Here is a 21,655-nt window from a genome sequence, read left to right as displayed (position 1 = left end):
CATCACACTCGTTAGCGCCGTTGTAGGTGATGTGCGCGTCAATTAACGCCAGTATAACATATGTTACACTATAGATACGACTTCAACCCCTGATTGCGGCTCTACGTCCACACGTCCTGGTAAGCGCCCACAAAATCTGTCGATCCCACCCAGCTTTACCATCCACCGTTCCACAGCTCAAGGTTGCCACACACAATCCTTTATATTACTACAGCCATATAGGTACGAGTTGAACCTCTGATCGCGGCTCTACGTCCACGCGTCCCGTAAGTGCCCAAAATCTATCGATCCCACCCAGCTTTGACATCGTGCCATGTAAACGTTGTACTCCATTCCACAGCTCAGGGTTGCCACGCACAATCCTTTCCAGCCCTGTCGGCCATCTCTGCGCTCATAGAAAACTCCATTTCCGGTTAGTGTTCTCCCTGTTTGCTCTCGGCGTTGCAGCTAACAAAAACTTTCTAGATATCATTGAGGGCTCTTCTCTTCATCTTTAACCGCAGACGACTAGAGGTGCTTCGCGCATCGCTAGTGAATCACGGTTACCGTGAAGATATTTGACTGACGAGGGCCAGAGGTTGTATTCAACACCGCTGGCACTCACGGTCATCTTGGTCATCTTGCCCACCCCCTGCAATGCCAACCTCCCATTCTAATCCTGCGTAGTACACTCGACATTCATACCCCCCCCAATCAGCTCTTCTACCCAAACGGTGCATTACATCACGCGCCGATATCCAAACTTCTAGTTCAGCGTTACTCGTGTACGGGCCCGCAAGTCTCACTGCCTGTGGTTAGGCATTCCTGGCACCGCAGCAAACGTTTTGCGCATCGTCTTTTAACATCAAACGGCACTAACAATCCCACTCGGTGGACATTGTCCCTGCCCCGGATTGTGTACTGTCGATTCGTCCAATCCTTATTCGTGGTCTTGTACTCAGGTTTGGCTTTCTGGACATCACTCGCACGCCGGCGGCGCTTACACGATGTGCCAAACGGTGCGATCAGACACAAACCTCAACCTTACCCTTCTGCCACCCTCGACCTTCTGCACCCACCAATTGTGCCATCAATCCGTGTTAGTGGACTCGTATTCACATTCGCCACTTGTGCACCACGCGCCCGAAACCCTGTGCTTGAGCGACTTGAGAAACGGCGGTGCAATTAGACAAGAACACCGTGCGCTCGCCACCGGCCTACCCCGTGTACTCCATACCCCGTAGCAAATACCTTTATAAGAGTAGTTCCAACGCTACGCCCCTCTCTCCCCGTCATTGAGGGCTAACAATCTTGTTAAATTCCTCACCACCCTCTACCCCGTGTTGCGCGCCACCCTTTATCCAGTCCGTCTTAGCGAGCCCGTATTCGCATTTCATCTGGATACTGCGCGCACCCCATCCGGCGCCCAAGTGCTGAGAGAAACGGTACAATTCGATTGGGGCTCCCATCCGACCAACGTGTGCCCCACTGCATATTTGATAGTTCCAGCGCCATACCACTGCTCCACTGCCCACCAATTGCCCTGTTTGCCTATTGGTATGCGCCACAGCTACACACACTGACTGAATGTGCAGCTGACTGAGTATAAATTAGACTAGCCGCGCAACCGCTGCATACTTGTTGAGAAGAGCCTGTCCTGTTCTTTTCCGTTCACCCTATCTCTTAACGGCTACATACCATGCCGAGGCATAAGCCTGTAATTCCTCGCCTTACTACCTCTCCTGTAAAAAAAGTATCACCCGTATAATTTAAGCAAACCCAAAAAATATGTGGATCTCCTTGGTGGCCAGTCTGCACCTGAATCCAAACCCTCAACGTCCAAAAAGAAAGGACAGGAGCGCGTTCCAACCGCTGAAGTCCCCATTCCCCAGCCATCGTGACGCGTCGAGATAGCAAACGCCAGCAGCACCGTGATGACCCAACGCTGGGGCCTGGAATCGCATCTAGAGATTGGTGGCCAGTGCCAAATCGCCACGATCATGTAGGAAATGCAATATCAACAGATGCCAGCAATGTTTTGACTCCCCCTTCAATGCCGGCTCTAAAAAAGGAATCACCAAAATGGGAGGCATCACCTCAAGGTTGGCTGGAAGGTATTGCAGAACCCGCTCTTTCAAACCCAGACTCCGCCTTGCCCCCTACACCTTCGCAGTCAGCTTCCCAAAAACGGGCCAAGAGAGCATTACGAAATCCGCAAAAGCAAGCTGCATGGCTCCATTGGCGCCGCGATATAATACACAACGCACTGGAAATCTATCTAGAAGTAGAGGCAAAGAAGGCAGGATGCATACCCCTTTCCACCCCCAGCGAGACGTCATTTGACAGAAATGGAAAACTACAAACACCGGCAGTATCGCTGTGCTCTCACTGCAATGCGTCTCCCCAGTTTCATTCGCTCATGATGATCGCGTTCTCAGGTACGTTTCCGTTCTGATCTTGCTCAACAAACAATGACCCAATGACCCCGGGCCAGGTGCCATGCGGTGGACGTTCAAATATTGTGAATGTCTGTCTAATACTCTCCCGCTTAGCATCATCCAGTCTGGCTACTTTCCGGGGTCACCTGTAATGCCTCAAGTTGCCTTCCATTTTGACGTCCTTTCGCTGTATTCAGCCTTACATGTGGACTCATATACCCCGGCTGCCTCCTTTCATGCCGCTTTGTTTTCCATGTTACAAGAGAATGGCTACGAGTTCACCCACAACGTGAGATTCATTTGTTATTTGTCAGGAACATTCATGATCTGGCGTTCATATAGGACCCTTTTCTCCAGTTGTTTAGTGAGGCAATCACTTGGTTCCAGGCCTTACATGATTTAGTAGACGTTGAAACGGAGAGAGAATTCTTCCATCCCTCATCCCCTGCAGTGCCCGATGCACTGCTATGGCATTCCACGCTGGCCGAGTCTGCCGGGTCCATCCATGCCATTCCTGCTCACAATGGAGATCCTTCGGTCGCTACGTCCCATGGCATGGTATCTGTTGACCACAGCATCCCAACCTTCACAAAGACGTCACAGGACCTTCCGTCGATGGTCCCTGAGCAAGCAAGGCTCATTCACAACCCATCCGACACCACCGCCAGCCCATACCTCCATGCGAGATGCCCCCAAATGTTTTGGAGGTTTGATATGGGGTAGTTCAGCCAATGAGTTAGTCTTCTCATGGATGTCCTCCAAGAACAGGTATACTAAGTGTTTCCCTAGATGTCCTGATGTCATTGTCGCTATGGATGGTAATATGCAACATAGGCAGTACATGTTCGTTGGAGGAGACATGGTCCTTCCCTGGAATGAAACCTGTACATTCCTCACCGATGCCGAAATTGAGGAAGCTGCCCTCCATGTCTCTGATGTATGAGCTGCATCTAGAGGTTGTTTGGAAGAATCTCATCCCTCATCCCTTGTACTGGATGGTGCTATTGATGAATGTGAAGAATCACACAGAGCCACAAAACATGGAAAACGGACTGCCTCGAAAACGGATACATTCCGTTCGAAGGGTCTGATGGCAACTGTATGCCATCATGATATCCCCCTTTTCCTCTGCGATGTACGCACTCCAGATGAACAGCAGCACTTTTCAATTGCCATGCTCCTTGCACTCAACCGCCAACTACCCTCAAACACCACCATTGGATTAATGTATGATGTTGGATGTGTTCTTGATCGATCAATTGCCAAGGTATGACTTTGCGTAGCATTCAGGTACAACCTCTTGATATACAAACAAAGTACAATCTCATTCCCGAAATCGCTTCTAGATTGAGCATCGCCGTTTCAGTCTTCCATGCCTATGCACATCAATTCTGTTGTCAAATCGCATTTCACCCCTGGAAACGAAATGGGGAAGGAAAGTCAAATGGGGAAGGAAATGAGCGGCTATGGTCCTTAATTGTTGATACAATAGCACCTGAACACATAATGAGTGTGAGTCTCACCAGGCCAAACACTGTTTGTTCGACAACCCTATCTTATCCAAGGTTCTCCCCAAACTATAGCCAGCTAAACGAATCACAACTATTGACCACAAAATCAAGAAGATTGCGATCCGTGGCCAAGACCATCTTGCTTCATTGGCAAGGTCCAAACTGGCCACCATTCTCCATGAGGAGGTGCTTCTGATGGATCTTCTTAAAGATTCGGAGAGTGACAGGGGATTCACAACTCCTTTCCTTCGATCCCAGTGGGAAGAGCAAAAGACTTTGCAGCTCTCCATTCGAACTTGTATGTCTGTTTCCAATCCCGTGTTCGCCGTTGACTTATGCTGGTTATGGTCTAGACAATGACCAAGCCGGAATGAAAAAGTTCGCGAGACTTCTCAAAGCCGAACGGTCAGTGCAAGCACATTTGGAAGCATTGGATGCTGTAAAGAAGGAGTTGGACCGAATCAGCTTGGCACGAACACTGTCCCACAGCCCTATCGATCTTGACGAACATTTCCAAGCCACTCAGCATGTACGGTTGTTGCACAATGAATCTCAACAATGCCTACGAGATCTGACAGCTCAAATTGGCCTGTCCGATTTGAAACCTCTGCAAAATCTGTCTAGCACAGAAAGGGACTATATGGAGAAGTACATCCTGGCCTGATTCCGCAAACATGCCATCCTTATCCGCTTAGCCAAGTACCAGGACGAGATGAACCCTATTTGAAGCTCGCAACAGCGTGGAGGACAACTCGTTACAAAAGTTGGTAAGCACAACCCCGTTTGAGGTGAATGGTGATGTGCTTGAAGGCTTATCCGGTACTTATAGGCTACTCAAAGATGGTCTCAGTGTTCAATAGCGCAAAAGACCGTGCCTGTTGAAGGAGAGAACAAAGGAAGGTCAGTTGGGAGGTTCAAACGAGACCACCACCAAGCTGTTCCCTGGTTCTTTAGTTAGGATGGGGAAGTGTACTAGTGTTATTTATTGTAAATATAGTACCAATCCGAGTGTTTTGGCTAATTCTATTCTTATGGGTTAGTTTTAAAGTTCCTGGGAATTGACTTACAGATAAACCAAGCCCTGCGGAGCTGTTTCTTTATTGAAATTTATTAATTTGTCTAGGTGTAATTCTGTGTAGCGTTGTTTAATTTGGATTTAAACTTGAACTTAATCTTCTACTTGGTGAAGTTTCAAAGATTCTATTCAGTTAGTGAATTTGGATTGTTTCTGGAGTGTCCCTTGGGTTTATTTTATTTTTGTCTTATTTTATTGCTTGTTTTAACAGTAGCAAGATAACTGTTTTGTGTTTACACTTTGAAATCTGGAGTGTTGACCAGCTCTCCTGTTGAAATATCTACTTAATATTTCTCTCCTTTATTGCTGCCTTTTACTACAGTGGCAATCTTAACTGTATATCACTTTTTCGCACTGGAGTGACAACCAGAAATGCTTGAGAAAAATAATACTCTATTTTCTTACTTCTCTGAGGGGGGCGAAAAGTCACAGAAAGGGTCTCCCTTTTATACTCCTTGGGTCGCCTTCCTTTTTCACGCTCTACCTTCTATTTACAGGATTTATTTACAGTGTATTTTTCTCAAACTGAATAAAAAATGAAATTTTCATGCTATAGTTCTACTGCGCTTGTGCTGCACTGAACTGCGGTTCCACTGCGGTCAGACTGCACCTAGAATTCTTATCGTCCTCCCTCGCCTAAGCTATTTTAATGGTTAATTAGAACTTGGCTGCGCTGCATTTGCTGCAGTTACCTATTTCAAATTCCCTATATATACCATTAAATTTGCTATGACTTGATGATTCTGAATTCAAACTTCGCATTACTATGCATACGGCTGTGCTGAGACCTTCAGCTGATTTATTCCATTTTTATTTAGTGACATTTAGTTAAAATGAGACTGAAATGGTAAATGAGTGAATTATTCAAGTTTAAAACTGAAAGAAAAAGTTGCTAGTAGTCAAGAATTACTCAAACGAATGTGTTATAGCTCTCCACCTCATTAGAATATCGTTCCCTAAAATTCCTGCCATGGTCCGTCGTAGTTTAGTGGTTTTCGTGAATTTAATTCATATTCCCTGATTCCCCTTTGTATTATCACATCCTAATCCTCCATATGTATTGTTCGTTGTTATAGTAGGTCGTCCTTGAAGATTTCATATTTTTATGTATTTTATTTAGGACTCTGGACCTCTTGAAGCTGTTTTCCCGCACGTTTTCAGGTTTCTAACTTCATGTCCCTATATCTCATTCATTTCTGGATGTTTTCTCATGTTCTCGGTATCATAAATTTTCATTTATTCCCACCTTCCAATGGTACTAAGGTTGTGTCCTATTTCCTGGTATTTGTTGAGTTAGCAAAAGTTCGCGCGCACATTTGGTAATCACGTGCGTCATTCCCATAGTCGTTCATATGCGGGCACCGTTTCCGTTTAATTGTTCGGGATTTATGATATGCGTGGGTGTTTATTTCTTTCATATGGGCTTCTGTGATTTATTTCAGATTTTTCCCTCATGATCTAAGGTTGTTTTGCACTTTCCATGCTTTGTTTTGACCGGGCTCTTCCTTATTTGGACGGAAATTGGTCTTCGCGATCTGCCGAAGTGCGGATCTTGGTTCCGACGGCCGGTTCCCTGCACATCGCCACCCTCACGTGTCATTACACATGATGCGGATTCTATATTCCCGTCATGGGTATAACTTCACAACGGCTGGACTGTTTGGGCTGAAAATTTGCATAACTATAGTTCCCCATTTTTAATAATTTCTGTATAAATTTCGTTGTATGTTATAATTATGGATCCTACGCAAACATCGTCTTTTCCCTGAGCTTGGACTTTTGATGTCGCTATTCCCGTTATTGGATATCTCATTAACGCATGATCCTTTTATTATGAAAATTTGGGAGGATTAAGATTAGATCCCTTCCTTTCTAATGGGCTATCAAGCTTGTCTCGGTCGTTACTGGTTAATCTTCGCGCTTCCCTTTTAGGCATTGTCCTCGTTTTTGCAGGAGTTTTAGTCATATCTCCGTCGTTTATGCGTAGTTTCCCCTGTAATTACTTTCATTGGGTCCGTTTGGTGGACATCTATATTTCCTATTATAAACACGACTTTGAATTTTGCATTAGTTCCTGAGGAATCCTTGGCTATGTGTGCAGACGTGGGAAAGTAGTTTCCGTGGAGGTTCTCTGATTGTTTTTATAGTCAAATCTTGGTCGATTGTCCTAATTCTTGGTTTAATATTTGCTATAAATTCCCCCGAGAATTCCGTCTCGTTGATGGTAAGCTTGAAGTATTTTTGCTATTTTTCTTTCTTTCGATTTATCGTGTATAGTCATAATAATTCGTAAAAATTCGTTAAAATTCAGGTCCTTCTATTTTCTCATATCTACTTGTCATATGAGGTTTTGTGATTTATCTGCCATATTTCCATAATGGGTTTCCATAGTGTGGCCGTTATTTCTCCTACACCGTGTTATTTCCGACCAGGTCGCATGATATAACGAGCTTGTTGACAGCCTCGATAGGCCCTCCTGGCTCCCGGATTCTTTGAAGCACACCAAAATGGACATCAAAATACTGCTTAATATGGATGAGCAGTGGACAAACATGTGGGAGAGCTTGTGGGTTGGGTTGGGTTATAGGGTGATTTTTTGGACTTGGATGCTCGATTCCATTTTTTGGATGCTCAACCTTTGGGATGTTGGGAGTTGGAGTGGGGACTGGATGCTGGACTCTGGAGGCTGGCGTGCTGGGATGCTGGGATGCTGGGATGCCAGGAGGCTGGGAGGCTGGAGGCTGGATGGATGCTGGGTCTGACTGCCACCTACTATGGAGGCTCTCAAGGAGAAGTGCTGACACTGTTGGCACTTTGGATGCTGGCTCTGGCTGCACTGCTGCTGCACTGCCACTCACTATGCAGCCTCCCATGCAGAAGTGCTGACACTGTTGGCACTTTGGATGCTGGCTCTAGCTGTACTGCCACTGCACTGCCACCTACTATAGAGGCTCTCAACAAGAAGTGCTGACACTGTCAGCACTTTGGATGCTAGGTCTGACCTCACTGCCACTGCACTGCCACTCAATATGCAGCCTCTCAAGCAGAAGTGCCAACACTGTCAGCACTTTGGATGCTAGGATTGCTAGGGTTGGGAAGGGTTGCACTGCACTGCCACTCAATATGAAGCCTCTCAAGCACAAGTGCTGACACTGTCGGCACTCTGGACGCTAGGTCTGATCTCACTGCCACTGCACTGCCACTGAACATGCAGCCTCTCAAGCAGAAGTGCCAACACTGTCGGCACTCTGGACACTAGGATTGCTAGGGTTGGGTAGGGTTGCACTGCCACCTACTATGAAGATCTCAAGCAAAAGTGCTGACACTGTCAGCACTTTGGATGCTGGCTCTGACTCCAATGCCACTGCACTGCCACTCAATATGCACCCTCTCATGCAGAAGTGCTGACACTGTCGGCACTTTGGATGCTGGCTCTGGCTGTACTACCACTGCACTCCCACTCACTACAAGCAAAGGTGCTGACACTGTTGCTACTCTGTACACTAAGTCTGACCTCACTGCCACTGCACTGCCAAATCTTCGCTCTCTCCTCTGCAAAATTACTCTCAGGGCATGCAAATGGCTCAATAGGCAGCCCCAAATAACAAGTGTCCAATTAGGCACAGAGAGGTAAATATGAATGAATGGGGGAAATTATCATAGTGGATCAAAAATTTAGCAAGTAACTAGAATCGCTGCTGTGCCCCCTTGTGATGGGAATTTTTGTATCCAACTAAATCAAATAATGGAAATATTGAGTAGCGTTGTAGGAGAAATAACATATGAAGCTATATTATATTATCAACTGGGGAGTAAAGGCTAAAGAGCCAGTCTACCCTCCATGCTACTTTATATACATATGTACAAGTGTATGCCGGAGTGTCAGGAACATGTCGGACGTGTATCCGGATGATCCGCAAAGTCGTCCAGGCTCGTAAGGTCGGAGGGGTGGGACTTCAGCTTCAGCGACTCAGGTGGAGCGTGCTGCGCTTCGTTCTTACGTTGTTGTCCCAATTTCAGACAGAAGCCTTACAATGTAGAGAAGAGACTAGGGGGGGAAATCCAAGTCAATATATGAACTGAGGTACATCCGGTGTAACCTACACACATTATAAGCACAAGTAACTAAATGGGCTGGCCTGGAAGGAGTGGCGGATCAAGCACAATATTAATGAATGAAGAAAGAGACAAATAGTTAATATCTGCAAACTTGGTCAACAAAAGGCAAGCAAGAACAACGAGTGGCAAAGGAGGAACAATAGTCTGCAAGTGAACAAAAGAGAAAAGGCCATCCAGCCATCTAGCAAGCTGTCCGGTTGGCAGGCGGACAACAAAGAACCACTTGAGCAGGCAACCTTGGTTGGGAGGTATGCGCACGGGGGAGGAAGTGTGCATGACGGTGACAGGTGGACGGATGGACGGATGGATGGATGATGATGTTAGCGGGCGGGACGGGCCAGTGGCACCAGGGCGTGTTGATGGATGTGACGGATGTGTCAGGTCATGACATGGAGTCAGCAAATGCATGTGGCTTGGTAAATAGTAAACAAGCATGCTTTTGCATGCGATCTCAGCAAGATATAAATGGAATAAAATGGGAAAGCATGTGCAGCCTTCTCAGGCCTTACAGGGATCGACTTAAATAAAAGAATTATTTCTCAGAAAGCCTGAGTGACAGATCCAACAAAGGAATCACAGTAAATTCACAGAAAAGTTCCAGCAAGAGAAAAGCTCTGCAGGGGTTCTGTTTCCTAGTAATTCTAACATCCTGAGTTTCAAAGACTAATGTACAACAAGGAGAATTAGCCAAAACACTCAGGCAGGCACAAAGATCTCAAGTGCACATCCCCAAATGAACAATGATCCCAGAGTTCGTCACTCTCACAACAATTTCTTATTTGATCACCCCAAGAACACCAAGAAGGGAAGCAACAGGAATGCTGTATGTCGGTGAGGGCAAGTATAGGACTGTCCCTGCATATAAGCCCTAATAATTGTTAGGTGCAGACTTGCAGCTAGACACTGTTGCATAGAGTGTTGTTCCTCTCTTATCATGAGAGTGTGTATTTATCTTGGATAGATCTCGTAATGCCCAGGCTAAATGTAGAGAACGCCAAAGAGAAACCGATTCTTCCATAAAAGTATGGCTTTGCAGGGACGACCAAAGCAATCAAATGAGAAGGTGAGTGCAAGAGACCAAGTAGCAAGGTGACGTTGCTGGAGGTGGGAAAAATGCCAAGGAATTCCGGACTCGAAAGTGACCTTGCAAGGTAACTCCTCTATGGCGCTCTCCTCGCCTACCATCATAATTCTCCTCGTTTCCAGCTTTCCAATGATACCTCATTCATCCCAATTGGTCCAGTAGTTCATGAGATATTCATTGACAGGTGCTGTCGAGAGCACATGAGGTTCAACACCATGTCGAACCATCCATATACTAAGGCTCTGTTCGGTAGAAAGAAACCTGTTTCTTTTTGTGTCTTCATTCAAAAGGTGACTGATTCTTTCTTGTTTCTTCTGCCACTTTTGTCAAGAAACGAGAAGAAACTGACGAGTGTTCGGCATGCCGGTTTCGTTGTCATTTCTTGCTACAGCTTTTTTCTTATAAACCTCACACATGTAAATTAAGCGTGAATTATTGTTGCAAGTATGGATGCTGATCTTGGCAACACCCATCCCTCGATAACAAATGACGATGTACACCCTGGGCCAAGGGGGAATCCACAAACCCACCTTCCAAGCGTGCTGTTTGGAAATCGCATGAGGAAGTGGAGCTCGTCCACTCCCTTCTTGAAGTTAAGCGTGCAGGTGGCACCTTGAATATCGGGTTCAAAGACAAGGTTTGGAACTCAGTTTCTGCACACTTAACTGAGGAATGCGGGACTGTGTTCAAGCCGAGTGCTTGTAAGAATAAGTATGGCAAGGTGAGTATGAGATGAGTGACTGATCAGACCACTGACTATATCTCCGCCATAGTTAAAACAGATATACTGGGCCATCAAAAGACTTTCAGAGCAGTCAGGATTTCCGTGGAGCAATGAGAATGGTGCCGATAGAGCGATAAGTTTTTGTTGATACTAGATGCAATGTTTATTGTATATGATGGCATTTTAAAAAATAACGGTATAGGTACATATGGGATGCCCCGAAACAAGCAGTTTCTTTCTTTCTACCGAACAGAGCCTAAGGACGTTCCATTTGGGACGATACTCCCCAGATTAGGAGGGTGGGTTGACATCACCAGTGTCTAGAGAGTGAACAGGTTTCAATGGTATTTGAGGGGATGAATTGTGAGAATCTAGCACGTTGCAAGTGCTCAGTTCTGAACAAGCCAACTAAAATGAATTGCTTATCTACCTAGCACGTTGTAAGTGCTAGGATATTTACAAGGTTTTTAGTCATCGACCAAGTCAGCGAAGACAAGAAAGCTCACCTCAGTTCTGAACAAGCGAACTGAGGGAGAGACAAGGGCGAAAAATTAAGGCTTTTAAGCCTTCTATGATGCGGCTGGAAAAGAGTGATCAAGAAAGGAATGACGGACAATCATGTAGATCATGTGTCTGTTGTAGGAGAAATAACGGCCACACTATGGAAACCCATTATGGAAATATGCCAGATAAATCACACAACCTCATATGACAAGTAGATATGAGAAAATAGAAGGACTTGAATTTTAACGAATTTTATGAATTTGTACGAATTATTATGACTACACATGATAAATCGAAAGAAAGAAAAATAGCAAAAATACTTCAAGCTTACCATCAACGAGACGGAATTCTCGGGGGAATTTATAGCAAATATTAAACCAAGAATTAGGACAATTGACCAAGATTTGACTATAAAAACAATCAGAGAACCTCCACGGAAACTACTTTCCCACGTCCGCTGTAACGGGGATTTGCTGGTGTACCATAAACAAGCCAAATCCCGCGATTCTACCACCCTTAGCCAATGTTCCCTCCTACATATTTCTTATTTTTCCTGATTTTTCTGACTCCATTTCCACCTGATGTTTCCCCTTCTCATTGTTCTTTCCTTATTTGTCATTACCGGACTCTTCCGTGATACCGTGACCAGCTGTATAGTTAGCTAGACAGTGAGGAGTAGTGGAATCCACACCCAGTTAACAAGCCTGTGCATGCGACCACTCCAACCCTCCCCCTCTCTTCTGTCTCGAGTCTAGTGGTGATAGACCCGTTACACCGCACACGTAGCCAAGGATGGAAGTACCACGGAACAAGGATTCCTCAGGAACTAATGCAAAATTCAAAGTCGTGTTTATAATAGGAAATATAGATGTCCACCAAACGGACCCAATGAGAGTAATTACAGGGGAAACTACTCATAAACAACGGAGATATGACTAAAACTCCTGCAAAAACGAGGACAATGCCTAAAAGGGAAGCGCGAAGATTAACCAGTAACGACCGAGACAAGCTTGATAGCCCATTAGAAAGGAAGGGATCCAATCTTACTCCTCCCAAATTTTCATAATAAAAGGATCATGTGTTAATGAGATATCCAATAACGGGATTAGTGACATCAAAAGTCCAAGCTTAGGGAAAAGACGATGTTTGCGTAGGATCCATAATTAAAACATACAACGAAATTTACACGGAAATTATTAAAAATGGGGAACTATAGTTATGCAAATTTTCAGCCCAAACAGTCCAGCCGTTGTGAAGTTATACCCATGACGGGAATATAGAAATCTGCATCATGTGTAATGACATGTGAGGGTGGCGATGCACAGGGAACCGGCCGTCGGAACCGAGATCCGCACTTTGGCAGATCGCGAAGACCAATTTCCGTCCAAATAAGGAAGAGCCCGGTCAAAACAAAGCACAGAAAGTGCAAAACAACCTTAGATCATGAGGGAAAAATCTGAAATAAATCACAGAAGCCCATATGAAAGAAATAAACACCCACACATATAATAAATCCCGAACAATTAAACGGAAACGGCGCCCGCATATGAACGACTATGGGAATGATGCACATGATTACCGAATGTGTGCACGAACTTTTGCTAACTCAACAAATACCAGGAAATAGGACACAACCTTAGTACCATTGGAAAGGTGGGAATAAATGAAAATTTATGATACCAAGAACGTGAGAAAACATCCAGAAATGAATGAGATATAGGGACATGAAGTTAGAAACCTGAAAACGCGCGGGAAAACAGCTTCAAGAGGTCCAGAGTCCTAAATAAAATACATAAAAATATGAAATCTTCAAGGACGACCTACTATAACAACGAACAATACATATGGAGGATTAGGATGTGATAATACAAAGGGGAATCAGGGAATATGAACGAAATTCACGAAAACCACTAAACTACGACGGACCATGGCGGGAATTTTAGGGAACGATATTCTAATGAAGTGGAGAGCTATAACACATTCGTTTGAGTAATTCTTGACTACTAGCAACTTTTTCTTTCAGTTCTAAACCTGAATAATTCACTCATTTACCATTTCAGTCTCATTTTAACTAAATGTCACTGAATAAAAATGGAATAAATCAGCTGAAGGTCTCAGCACAGCCGTACGCATAATAATGCAAAGTTTGAATTCAGAATCATCGAGTCATAGCAAATTTAATGGTATATATAGGGAATTTGAAATAGGTAACTGCGGCAAATGCAGCGCAGCCAAGTTCCAATTAACCATTAAAATAGCTTAGGCGAGGGAGGACGATAAGAATTCTAGGTGCAGTCTGACCGCAGTGGAACCGCAGTTCAGCGCAGCACAAGCGCAGTAGAACTATAGCATGAAAATTTCATTTTTTATTCAGTTTGAGAAAAATACACTGTAAATAAATCCTGTAAATAGAAGGTAGAGCGTGAAAAAGGAAGGCGACCCAAGGAGTATAAAAGGGAGACCCTTTCTGCAACTTTTCGCCCCCCCCTAGAGAAGTAAGAAAATAGAGTATTATTTTTCTCAAGCATTTCTGGTTGTCACTCCAGTGCGAAAAAGTGATATACAGTTAAGATTGCCACTGTAGTAAAAGGCAGCAATTAAGGAGAGAAATATTAAGTAGATATTTCAACAGGAGAGCTGGTTGACACTCCAGATTTCAAAGCGTAAACACAAAACAGTTATCTTGCTACTGTTAAAACAAGCAATAAAATAAGACAAAAATAAAATAAACCCAAGGGACACTCCAGACACAATCCAAATTCATTAACTGAATAGAATCTTTGAAACTTCACCAAGTAGAAGATTAAATTTAAATTTAAATCCAAATTAAACAACGCTACACAGAATTACACCTAGACAAATTAATAAATTCCAATAAAGAAACAGCTCCGCAGGGCTCGGTTTATCTGTAAGTCAATTCCCAGGAACTTTAAAACTAACCCATAAAAATAGAATTAGCCAAAACACTCGGATTGGTACTATATTTACAATAAATAACACTAGTACACTTCCCCATCCTAACTAAAGAACCAGGGAACAGCTTGGTGGTGGTCTCGTTTGAACCTCCCAACTGACCTTCCTTCGTTCTCTCCTTCACCATGCGCAAGATATGTGTTGACCTTTCTCCTAATATGAATGTTGGGCATGCAAGTTTTGACTTGGCACTGTAACGGCTCTATCACCTAGACTTGAGACAGAGAAAAGGGGGAGGGTGGTAGTGATTGTGTATGTGGTTGGGAGGTCCGGGTTTTGGTCTTGGGGTGCTACCATGTCTACTAGAGCCTCAACTAAACACTCACGTACGTCTCTCTTGGATGTCAAGGCTGAGGATTATGAGTAGAGGGGTGTTAGATGTTAGCAACAAGCTCAGGGGGGGCATGGGGTCGTGGATGGCATCTTTGCCACTTGGATGTAACTACTTTTTACTCCTTCATGGGTCTATTCATTGCTAACTTGTTATGTACATGTACAAGGTATTTTCTAATGTCCAATTAGAAACAGAGAAACAATAAAAGAAATATGAATGAGGAAATTGTGACAACGGGTCCCAGACGGAAATTGTAAAAGTTAACTCCACAACACCGCCCACCTATCCTCTCGCCAGCAACCTCCTCGTCTCCAGCTTTTCAACGAACCCTCATTTGTCCCAATTGGTGCATAGTTCCTGAGATATGGCCATTGACAGGTGCTGTCAAGACCACGTGAGGCTCTACACCATGCTGAACCATCCACGTATGGGATTTCCACTCTGGGAAATGCTCCGTGGGCAAAGGGGGAAGGTAGATCGTCACCAACGGGTAGAAAAACCGCTGGGTTTAATGTGTGGTTATGGAGGTCTGGGGAGGGGGTGAAATTGGCAGTGTGGTTGGGCGTGGGGAAATTGACTTGGGACTGTCAGGAATGTTGGGAAAAATAAGGAAAGAATAAGGAATGAGTGTATGGAGTGTTGGATAGTAAGGAAACGAGCAATGGAAGCATCCGCGGTTATGTATTGTGCATTGTTGGGTAGAATCCGCAGAATCCGACTTTTTGCCATGCACGGACTTGTCCTCACAACGTTGTCCCTCCCAATCAATGTATATAACACCTTCCCATCGTCTCCATTGGACTCTCCTTGACTCTAGCTTCGTGCTGATATGCCATTCATCCCATTTGGCTTGGCGGATCTTGAGATAGGCACGTGTCATTCGACATGGTGTTGAGTGTCCTCATATCTCTGTCAATACTGCACCGTTTGGTATGAAACTCGGCAGAAAAATAAGCCTAATTCTCCTCTTTCGATCTTATATTTTGCCACCAAAACGCACACATGGATGTCAGGATTTTCAGGCAGAAAGGTGGGGTGAGTGTGGACATGGGAATCGTCCACTCCCCATGTTTGCAAGCAACCAAAACTCGTTGTATACTGAGCACCTTGTTGTGAATGAAATCTTGATAGGTGGGTTGGATGCACGGACTGAATCTCCCTGGGGCTCCTCACCTTCACAAACATTTTCGACTATTTAGCCGAGTTTTGGGACCCCACTACGATCCAGCTGGCCCCTGTCTTGCTTCCCTGGGGCCCCAAGGCCAGAGTGGCTCTCCCACTCTCTGATCATGAAAAATGAAATTGAAACTGGCAAAATTATAACAAATAATATAACAAATAATGATAATGATAAGACAAGGCTTCGTGCTACAGGGTCGGTGACACCCATTCCCTCCTCCTAATCAAAGATCCATCCCACATAGCCTTATCATCGATCAAAGGATTGAGAATGATTATGGGATGCCTTTGACCTGCCATATCTGCAGGGAAGGTCTCTGCACTTTTGGCGTTGGATGTTGTGTACCACATTCGTGAAAGGTCAGAATAGGGTGCCCAAACAAGTTTGGAGTACACATTCTTCCAGACCTTCTCCCTAATACGATTGCCACCAGTATAGTCGAATCTCTGGATGAATTCCCACCAGGCAGCATGAAACGAATGCCACTTCCAACCCCTAGCACCATTTTTGTACTCTATCAACCCTTGCTCTCTCTCATCCCCATATCTCATGGGTTGGCCTCCTCTCCTCTCCCTATTGTATGTCCCCTTCATCCTTGCTTCTTCCCATTTCAGGTCAGCTGGTGGGAAAGAGAGCTGGAACGCTACATGGAACTCTGGGGGGTTGCGCTTCCTGATGTGAGCTCCGGTGAATCCACTGCAGAAAAGATCAGGTTCTTTAAAGTACCCTATACCAGGGTGTGCAACTGGACTGTCTGGATTACAGACAGTATGGTAGAACAGCTCTGGGGATTGCATCTGGGGGACAGGGATGGTCTGCAGCACGTTGGAAAAGTAAAAGTTGAGGATCTGTTGGATATTCTTGGTCAATACCAGGTTCGTGGTCCCTTGAACGAGCTGAGGGACCCCGTCACTGTTATCCGAGTTGGGGAAAGAATCCTTCAGGTGCTTGGTAGCTGTGAGGTCTTAGGGTTGCTCAGCACACAAGGCTGTAAGTGATACAAGATGGTGTATTTTACGGTGGTGTGTAAGCGGTTACCCGGAGGTTCCTGCTTGTCCACGTGACTATATGTATCTAGTTTACATGTGACTCGGGGTTCGGGGCTATTGCCCTGACATTCTCCCCCCTTGCGTTGCATTTGCGACGCATACAAGGTTGATAGTGAATAGAAACAGAGTTTTAATAGTTGATTTACATTGAGTTTGGAATTATCAATGAGTGTTTCTGTTGTCGCCACTTTAAAGTGGGCGATTTTGTACATGTTGGCGAAAGGAAGAGAGGGGGTTTAAGAAGTGAATGAATGTGGGCCGTTACTTTGAAGTGAACGGCGATACATTGGTATCGCAGGGAGAGAAGAAAGAAGTGGTGGAGTTTGTTGAAAATGGATTTCGACCCAAAGGTTGTATGTCTTTGGTGTTCCTCACTTGTTCTGTGAGGGTTCGTGTGTAAGTGGTGTTTACACACGAGCGGTGGTGGGTGTGGGTCTTTTGACGGAGTGGAGATTTCCGCAATTGTTACTTGCGGTTCCTCGCATACAGTATTGTGTGCGGGGCCTCGAGTTGGGGGGAGGTGTTTTCACGGGCGCCTCGGTGGCGTATTACCGTGTCACTCTCCCTTCTCTCAAGGGTGGATTCATTGCCCCGGAGGAGGGTTTTCCTCCAGGTTGTTCATCTGGACATCCGATTGCTGCGTCGGATGCGATGACATAGCCTGGGCTACATTGTCAGGCTGTGGGCTCGACGAAGTGGGTGCTCCCTGGGTGGGAGCGGGTTGTTGTGTTCCTGAGCTGCTTGGCTCAGGTGTAGAGTACGGTAGGTTTACCGTTCTTCCCATGGGGAAGGATGGTCGTTGGGCTGGTTGTCCAGCTTGGAGGCTTGCGTCTCTTTCCCGGTATTTGGAAGCTTTCGCTTCCCATTCCACAGTTCTTGCGGCACGTTCCTCAGGAGTCCTGAGTGGTTTGAACTGGGATTTTAAATAGGCGGCTTTGCCTAGACTTTCCCAGGAGATTTTTCCCTTATTCTCCAGGGAATTATACTCCTCCGTGAGTCTTGCAATACTCGGGAGTCCCAAGAAGTATTTCTTGGTTTCCTTTGCTTTATCGTGAAGGGTTCTGTGTACCTTGCCGCTTTTGAAGGCGGCTTCGGCCTGTTCGTACCAGTGTACGAATTCTTTCCCACTCACGCTTGTCCACCAAGCGTATGCGGTGTCATGCGCCGCTTCTGACCCCACTATTCTCCTCATGGGGAAGTTGGGGTCAAATGTTATGTCGACTGGAGCTTCGACTTTGCTGAACTCGTTGAGTTCAGCGGTCTTGTATAGCATGTGGACACTTCCCTGCAGGGTAGCTTGCCCATAGGGTGCTGAGGTACTCAGCGGCCCACTGCCTCTGGCAGTGATCCCCGTTTTAGGGTCTGCCGTTGGTTGCCTACCGCTCTCCCTCTTCCCCTCCACATGGGTTTGCCCTTCTGAGGGCAGGCCCTTATGCAACCCGGACAGGGTCGCCTGCCCATGGGGTGGTGGGATAGTCGGTGCCCCACCCCTTGATGCGCTAGTCCCCATTTGAGGTCGTGCCTCATGAGGCCCGGAACCGTATCCCCTCCCCCTGACCTGGGAGGCCCCCGTCATGATGGGTTTGGCAGCGAGGTCTGCCAGTGCACGTGCCTCTCTGAGCTCGCGTTTCAGTAATTCGATCTCCCTTTTTTGGAGATCGACTTCTCTCTCTGCGTCTTTCAGAGAGTCAAAGATGCCCTCAGCATCTCTTCGTGCTCTGTTGTATTCACGCTTCCAGTGGGCGCAATGGTCGCAGGCATCTTCTGATGCCCTCGAGTTATCAGACCGTGTCCGCTTGGACGGTCTGGACGAGGAGCCGCTGTCGCTCCCTCATCTCCCTCCTACAAGGGACTTCATTTCTTTCAGCTCTTCACGGAGCTGACCTGTCTGAGCAGCTACCGCTGACGCGATGGCTGATTCCCAGCCTGCATTTGGCTGGGGCGTTGTTGGACCTGGGCCGAATTGGCTAATCCAGGGGTTGATCTGGCCAGGGAAGTTCCCTGGGGAGTATGCCTGGGGCTGCAGCAGCAAATGCTGCCCCTGGAATGGCGCTTGTTGCGCCATCGGTGCAGTTTGCACCGTGTATGGTTGGAAGCCTCTTTGGGGAGGCTGGAGGTATGCAGTGCCTGTTGGCAACGTGGATGGTTGATGGTTCGCAGCACTCATTTGTGCTGCGTGTGTCGTGTAATCCATGGCGCTTATCTGCGCCTGGTGTTGTTGTTGTTCCGGGGAGCCTTGCTCCCTGGGTTGTCGTATTTCGATATCCGGCGGTTTGTTTGGATCGAACCGAGGGTTGCCTCCCCCAGAGAACGACATTTCGTCGTTATGTTACTCGTGGCGGTGGGAGGGGTCTTCGTTCTTGTGTGCGTGGGATTCGCCGCAGTTGTGTATTCTTTTGCACGTGAGCCTGTGGTTCACGTGGTCTAGGCGAGTTGCTTGCCTAGCCCATGTGATTTCTAGTACATGGTGTGGCTGTCCGGGCGAGTTACTTGCCCAGAACTTTCCCACGCTCTTGGCTGTGGGCCATCGTCCCTCGGCTTTACTTCTTCTGCCTCCGTTTTTGGGGGCGTAGTAATGCCGAGAGTTCCCTGTCTTCTTTGATAGGGAGTTTTTCTGGTTCCCTTACATTTTGTAAGGTGAGGTACTCGTCCAGGTGGACAAGGTCGTTGCAATTTCCTAGGGGTTCCCATGTGGTGTCCCCTAGTTCCCATTTAACCTTAAACCAGAGTTCGTTGTGAACCCACGCATGGTTTAGGATTTTGCGAACTACTGCTTCGCGATCAGGGTCTTCCCCAAAATCGTAGAATATGTTTACTTCCCTATTTGGGAAGATTTCCTGGTCGTTCGGCTCGTGAGGTGCGAGCCGGGATACATGGAATCTTGGGTGGATTCCGTGTTGTTCAAGTTGTGGTGGCAACTTGAGGACGTAGTTGGACGTTTCTGGAAATGTTTCCAGAATTTCATAAGGCCCTATGTATAGGGGCTTTAGTTTTCCTGCCCTGCCTTTGGGTAGGTTCAGCTTATCCGTGGATAAGTATGCGAGCTCGCCTTTTTTCAAAGGCAGGTCCGGGCGTCTTTTCTTATTCGCCTGGATTGTTTGAGCAGCGCGATTATGTATTATCGCATCGTGTGCTGCCATGAGGTTTTCCTTCGCTTTTTGAGCGAAGTCATTTACTCCCGGGTAGTCCGAGAGTGGTGCTGTTAGGCACATCTTTGGCATATGGCCGTAGATTAATTCGAACGGGGCAAATCCTGTCGATGTGTTCGAGCTCGCATTGATCGCAAATTCCGCCATCGACAGTTTCGCTGCCCAGTCGCGTTGGTCTGGTCTAACCATCGCGCGTAGTATTTGTACTACTTTTTGTATCATTCTTTCCGCTTGGCCGTCGCCTTGCGGGTGGAATGCAGTTGTGAATTTCAACTGTACGCCGAGTATTTGGTGTAGTTCGCGCCAAAATTTTGACGTGAATTTCGAGTCTCGATCTGATATGATCGAGTGTGGTAGACCATGGAGTCTTACAACTTCACGAAGAAATACGAATGCTAGTTCTAGTGCATTCGTTGTTGTTTTTATTGGAATTAGGTGGACGTTGGACATCAACCTACAGATGATTACCCAGAGGTAATCATATCCCAAGCTTGTTGGGAATGGACCTGTGAAGTCCATGGCTATTGATGACCATGGTGTCTCAGGGGTCGGGAGTGGGTGAAGCATTCCGGGATTTCTCCTGGTGCTTTTCTTGGTTGTTTGGCAAGTTCCGCAAGACCTGCAGAACTTGTGGGTATCTTTTCTCATCGACTTCCACCAGAAGTGTCGACGGAGGGTTTCCACTGTTTTCTTGGATCCTAGATGTCCAAGTGTTTCGTGGATGCTCTCGAGGATTATTCCCCGAATGGACTTCCTTTCGTAGTTTCCTTTGGGACTACTATCTGGGTCGTTCCTCCTTCTCCAAGTCGGGTTATCAGCCCGTCTTTTACGGAGAAGTTTTTGAAATTCCCCGGGTTCTCTAGGATTTCCCGGTGGATCTGGCTTTTCAAGTATCCAGATTTTATTGCCTCAATGAGGTCTTTTTCTTCGAATTGTTTTCGAAGGTTCTTTTCTGGAGTTATGATTTCTTCCAGATTTTGGGCGCTCCCCCCTAGAGTTTCCTCTAGGTTATCGCTCCCCCCTAGAGCTTCCTCTAGGGTGTTTTTCGTGTGTATCGCTGCGAGTCTCTTTTTCTCTGAGTTTTTACTCAGGGTACTGCTTAGTAGCAGTTCTTCGTATTCCTCGATTCTGTCGGGAATGATATCTTCTGCATTTTTGTCCAGGTGGATGTCCGCCAACACGTAATCATCGAAATGCAGATCCTCGTCCGTTGACGAGTTGTAGTATCGTGAGAGTGCATCTGCCACTTTATTTTTGTGGCCTTCCACGTATTTTATTTCGCAATTGAAGCTTGCGAAAAAGGCTTGCCATCTCAGGTGTCTTCCTGAGTTGTGGTTTTTCGCTTTGAAATATTCCAAAGCTTTGTGGTCCGTGATTACTGTGAATTCACGGCCTCCCATGAGGTCGTCTTGCCATCTCATGAGCGCTTCGAGGACACCCAGTGCCTCGAGCTTGTAGGCGAAGTACCTACGTTGTGTGTTGGTGAACTTTTTGGACATAAATGCGGCCGGGCGGCAAGTCTGCCACCTTTCGCCT

At 46.2% G+C, this 21,655-nt stretch overlaps 4 protein-coding genes across 4 annotated transcripts; 2 read left to right on the top strand and 2 right to left on the bottom strand.

The window, feature by feature from the left end:
- Window positions 1-3,558: 3,558 nt before the first annotated feature.
- EI90DRAFT_2834516 (uncharacterized protein) lies at window positions 3,559-3,896 on the top strand (the record flags this gene model as incomplete). Its single annotated transcript, XM_039053643.1, has 2 exons — window positions 3,559-3,684; window positions 3,735-3,896. Coding segments are annotated over 2 exons (288 nt in total), but the record flags the coding sequence as incomplete, so codon positions are not given.
- A 6,250-nt stretch (window positions 3,897-10,146) lies between these two features.
- Window positions 10,147-11,078, top strand: EI90DRAFT_3133548 (uncharacterized protein; the record flags this gene model as incomplete). The annotated part of the gene is made up of 3 exons (XM_039064577.1): window positions 10,147-10,185; window positions 10,718-10,927; window positions 10,980-11,078. 3 exons carry the CDS (start codon window positions 10,147-10,149, stop codon window positions 11,076-11,078), a joined length of 348 nt encoding a protein of 115 aa, XP_038909624.1.
- A 3,991-nt stretch (window positions 11,079-15,069) lies between these two features.
- On the bottom strand, window positions 15,070-15,243 carry EI90DRAFT_3084538 (uncharacterized protein; the record flags this gene model as incomplete). The annotated part of the gene is made up of 1 exon (XM_039062087.1): window positions 15,070-15,243. A coding segment is annotated over one exon (174 nt), but the record flags the coding sequence as incomplete, so codon positions are not given.
- A 693-nt stretch (window positions 15,244-15,936) lies between these two features.
- Window positions 15,937-16,718, bottom strand: EI90DRAFT_3021210 (uncharacterized protein; the record flags this gene model as incomplete). Its single annotated transcript, XM_039057614.1, has 2 exons — window positions 15,937-16,024; window positions 16,114-16,718. The coding sequence occupies 2 exons, from the start codon at window positions 16,716-16,718 to the stop codon at window positions 15,937-15,939; spliced, it is 693 nt and encodes a 230-aa protein (XP_038909622.1).
- Between the last annotated feature and the right edge of the window lie 4,937 nt (window positions 16,719-21,655).

The sequence above is a fragment of the Cantharellus anzutake genome, assembly GCF_015039405.1.
Source record: "Cantharellus anzutake strain C23 chromosome Unknown EI90scaffold_104, whole genome shotgun sequence".
Lineage (NCBI taxonomy): Eukaryota > Fungi > Basidiomycota > Agaricomycetes > Cantharellales > Hydnaceae > Cantharellus > Cantharellus anzutake.
Note: the sequence above shows the minus strand (reverse complement) of the source record. Positions and strands in the feature narration are given on the sequence as shown.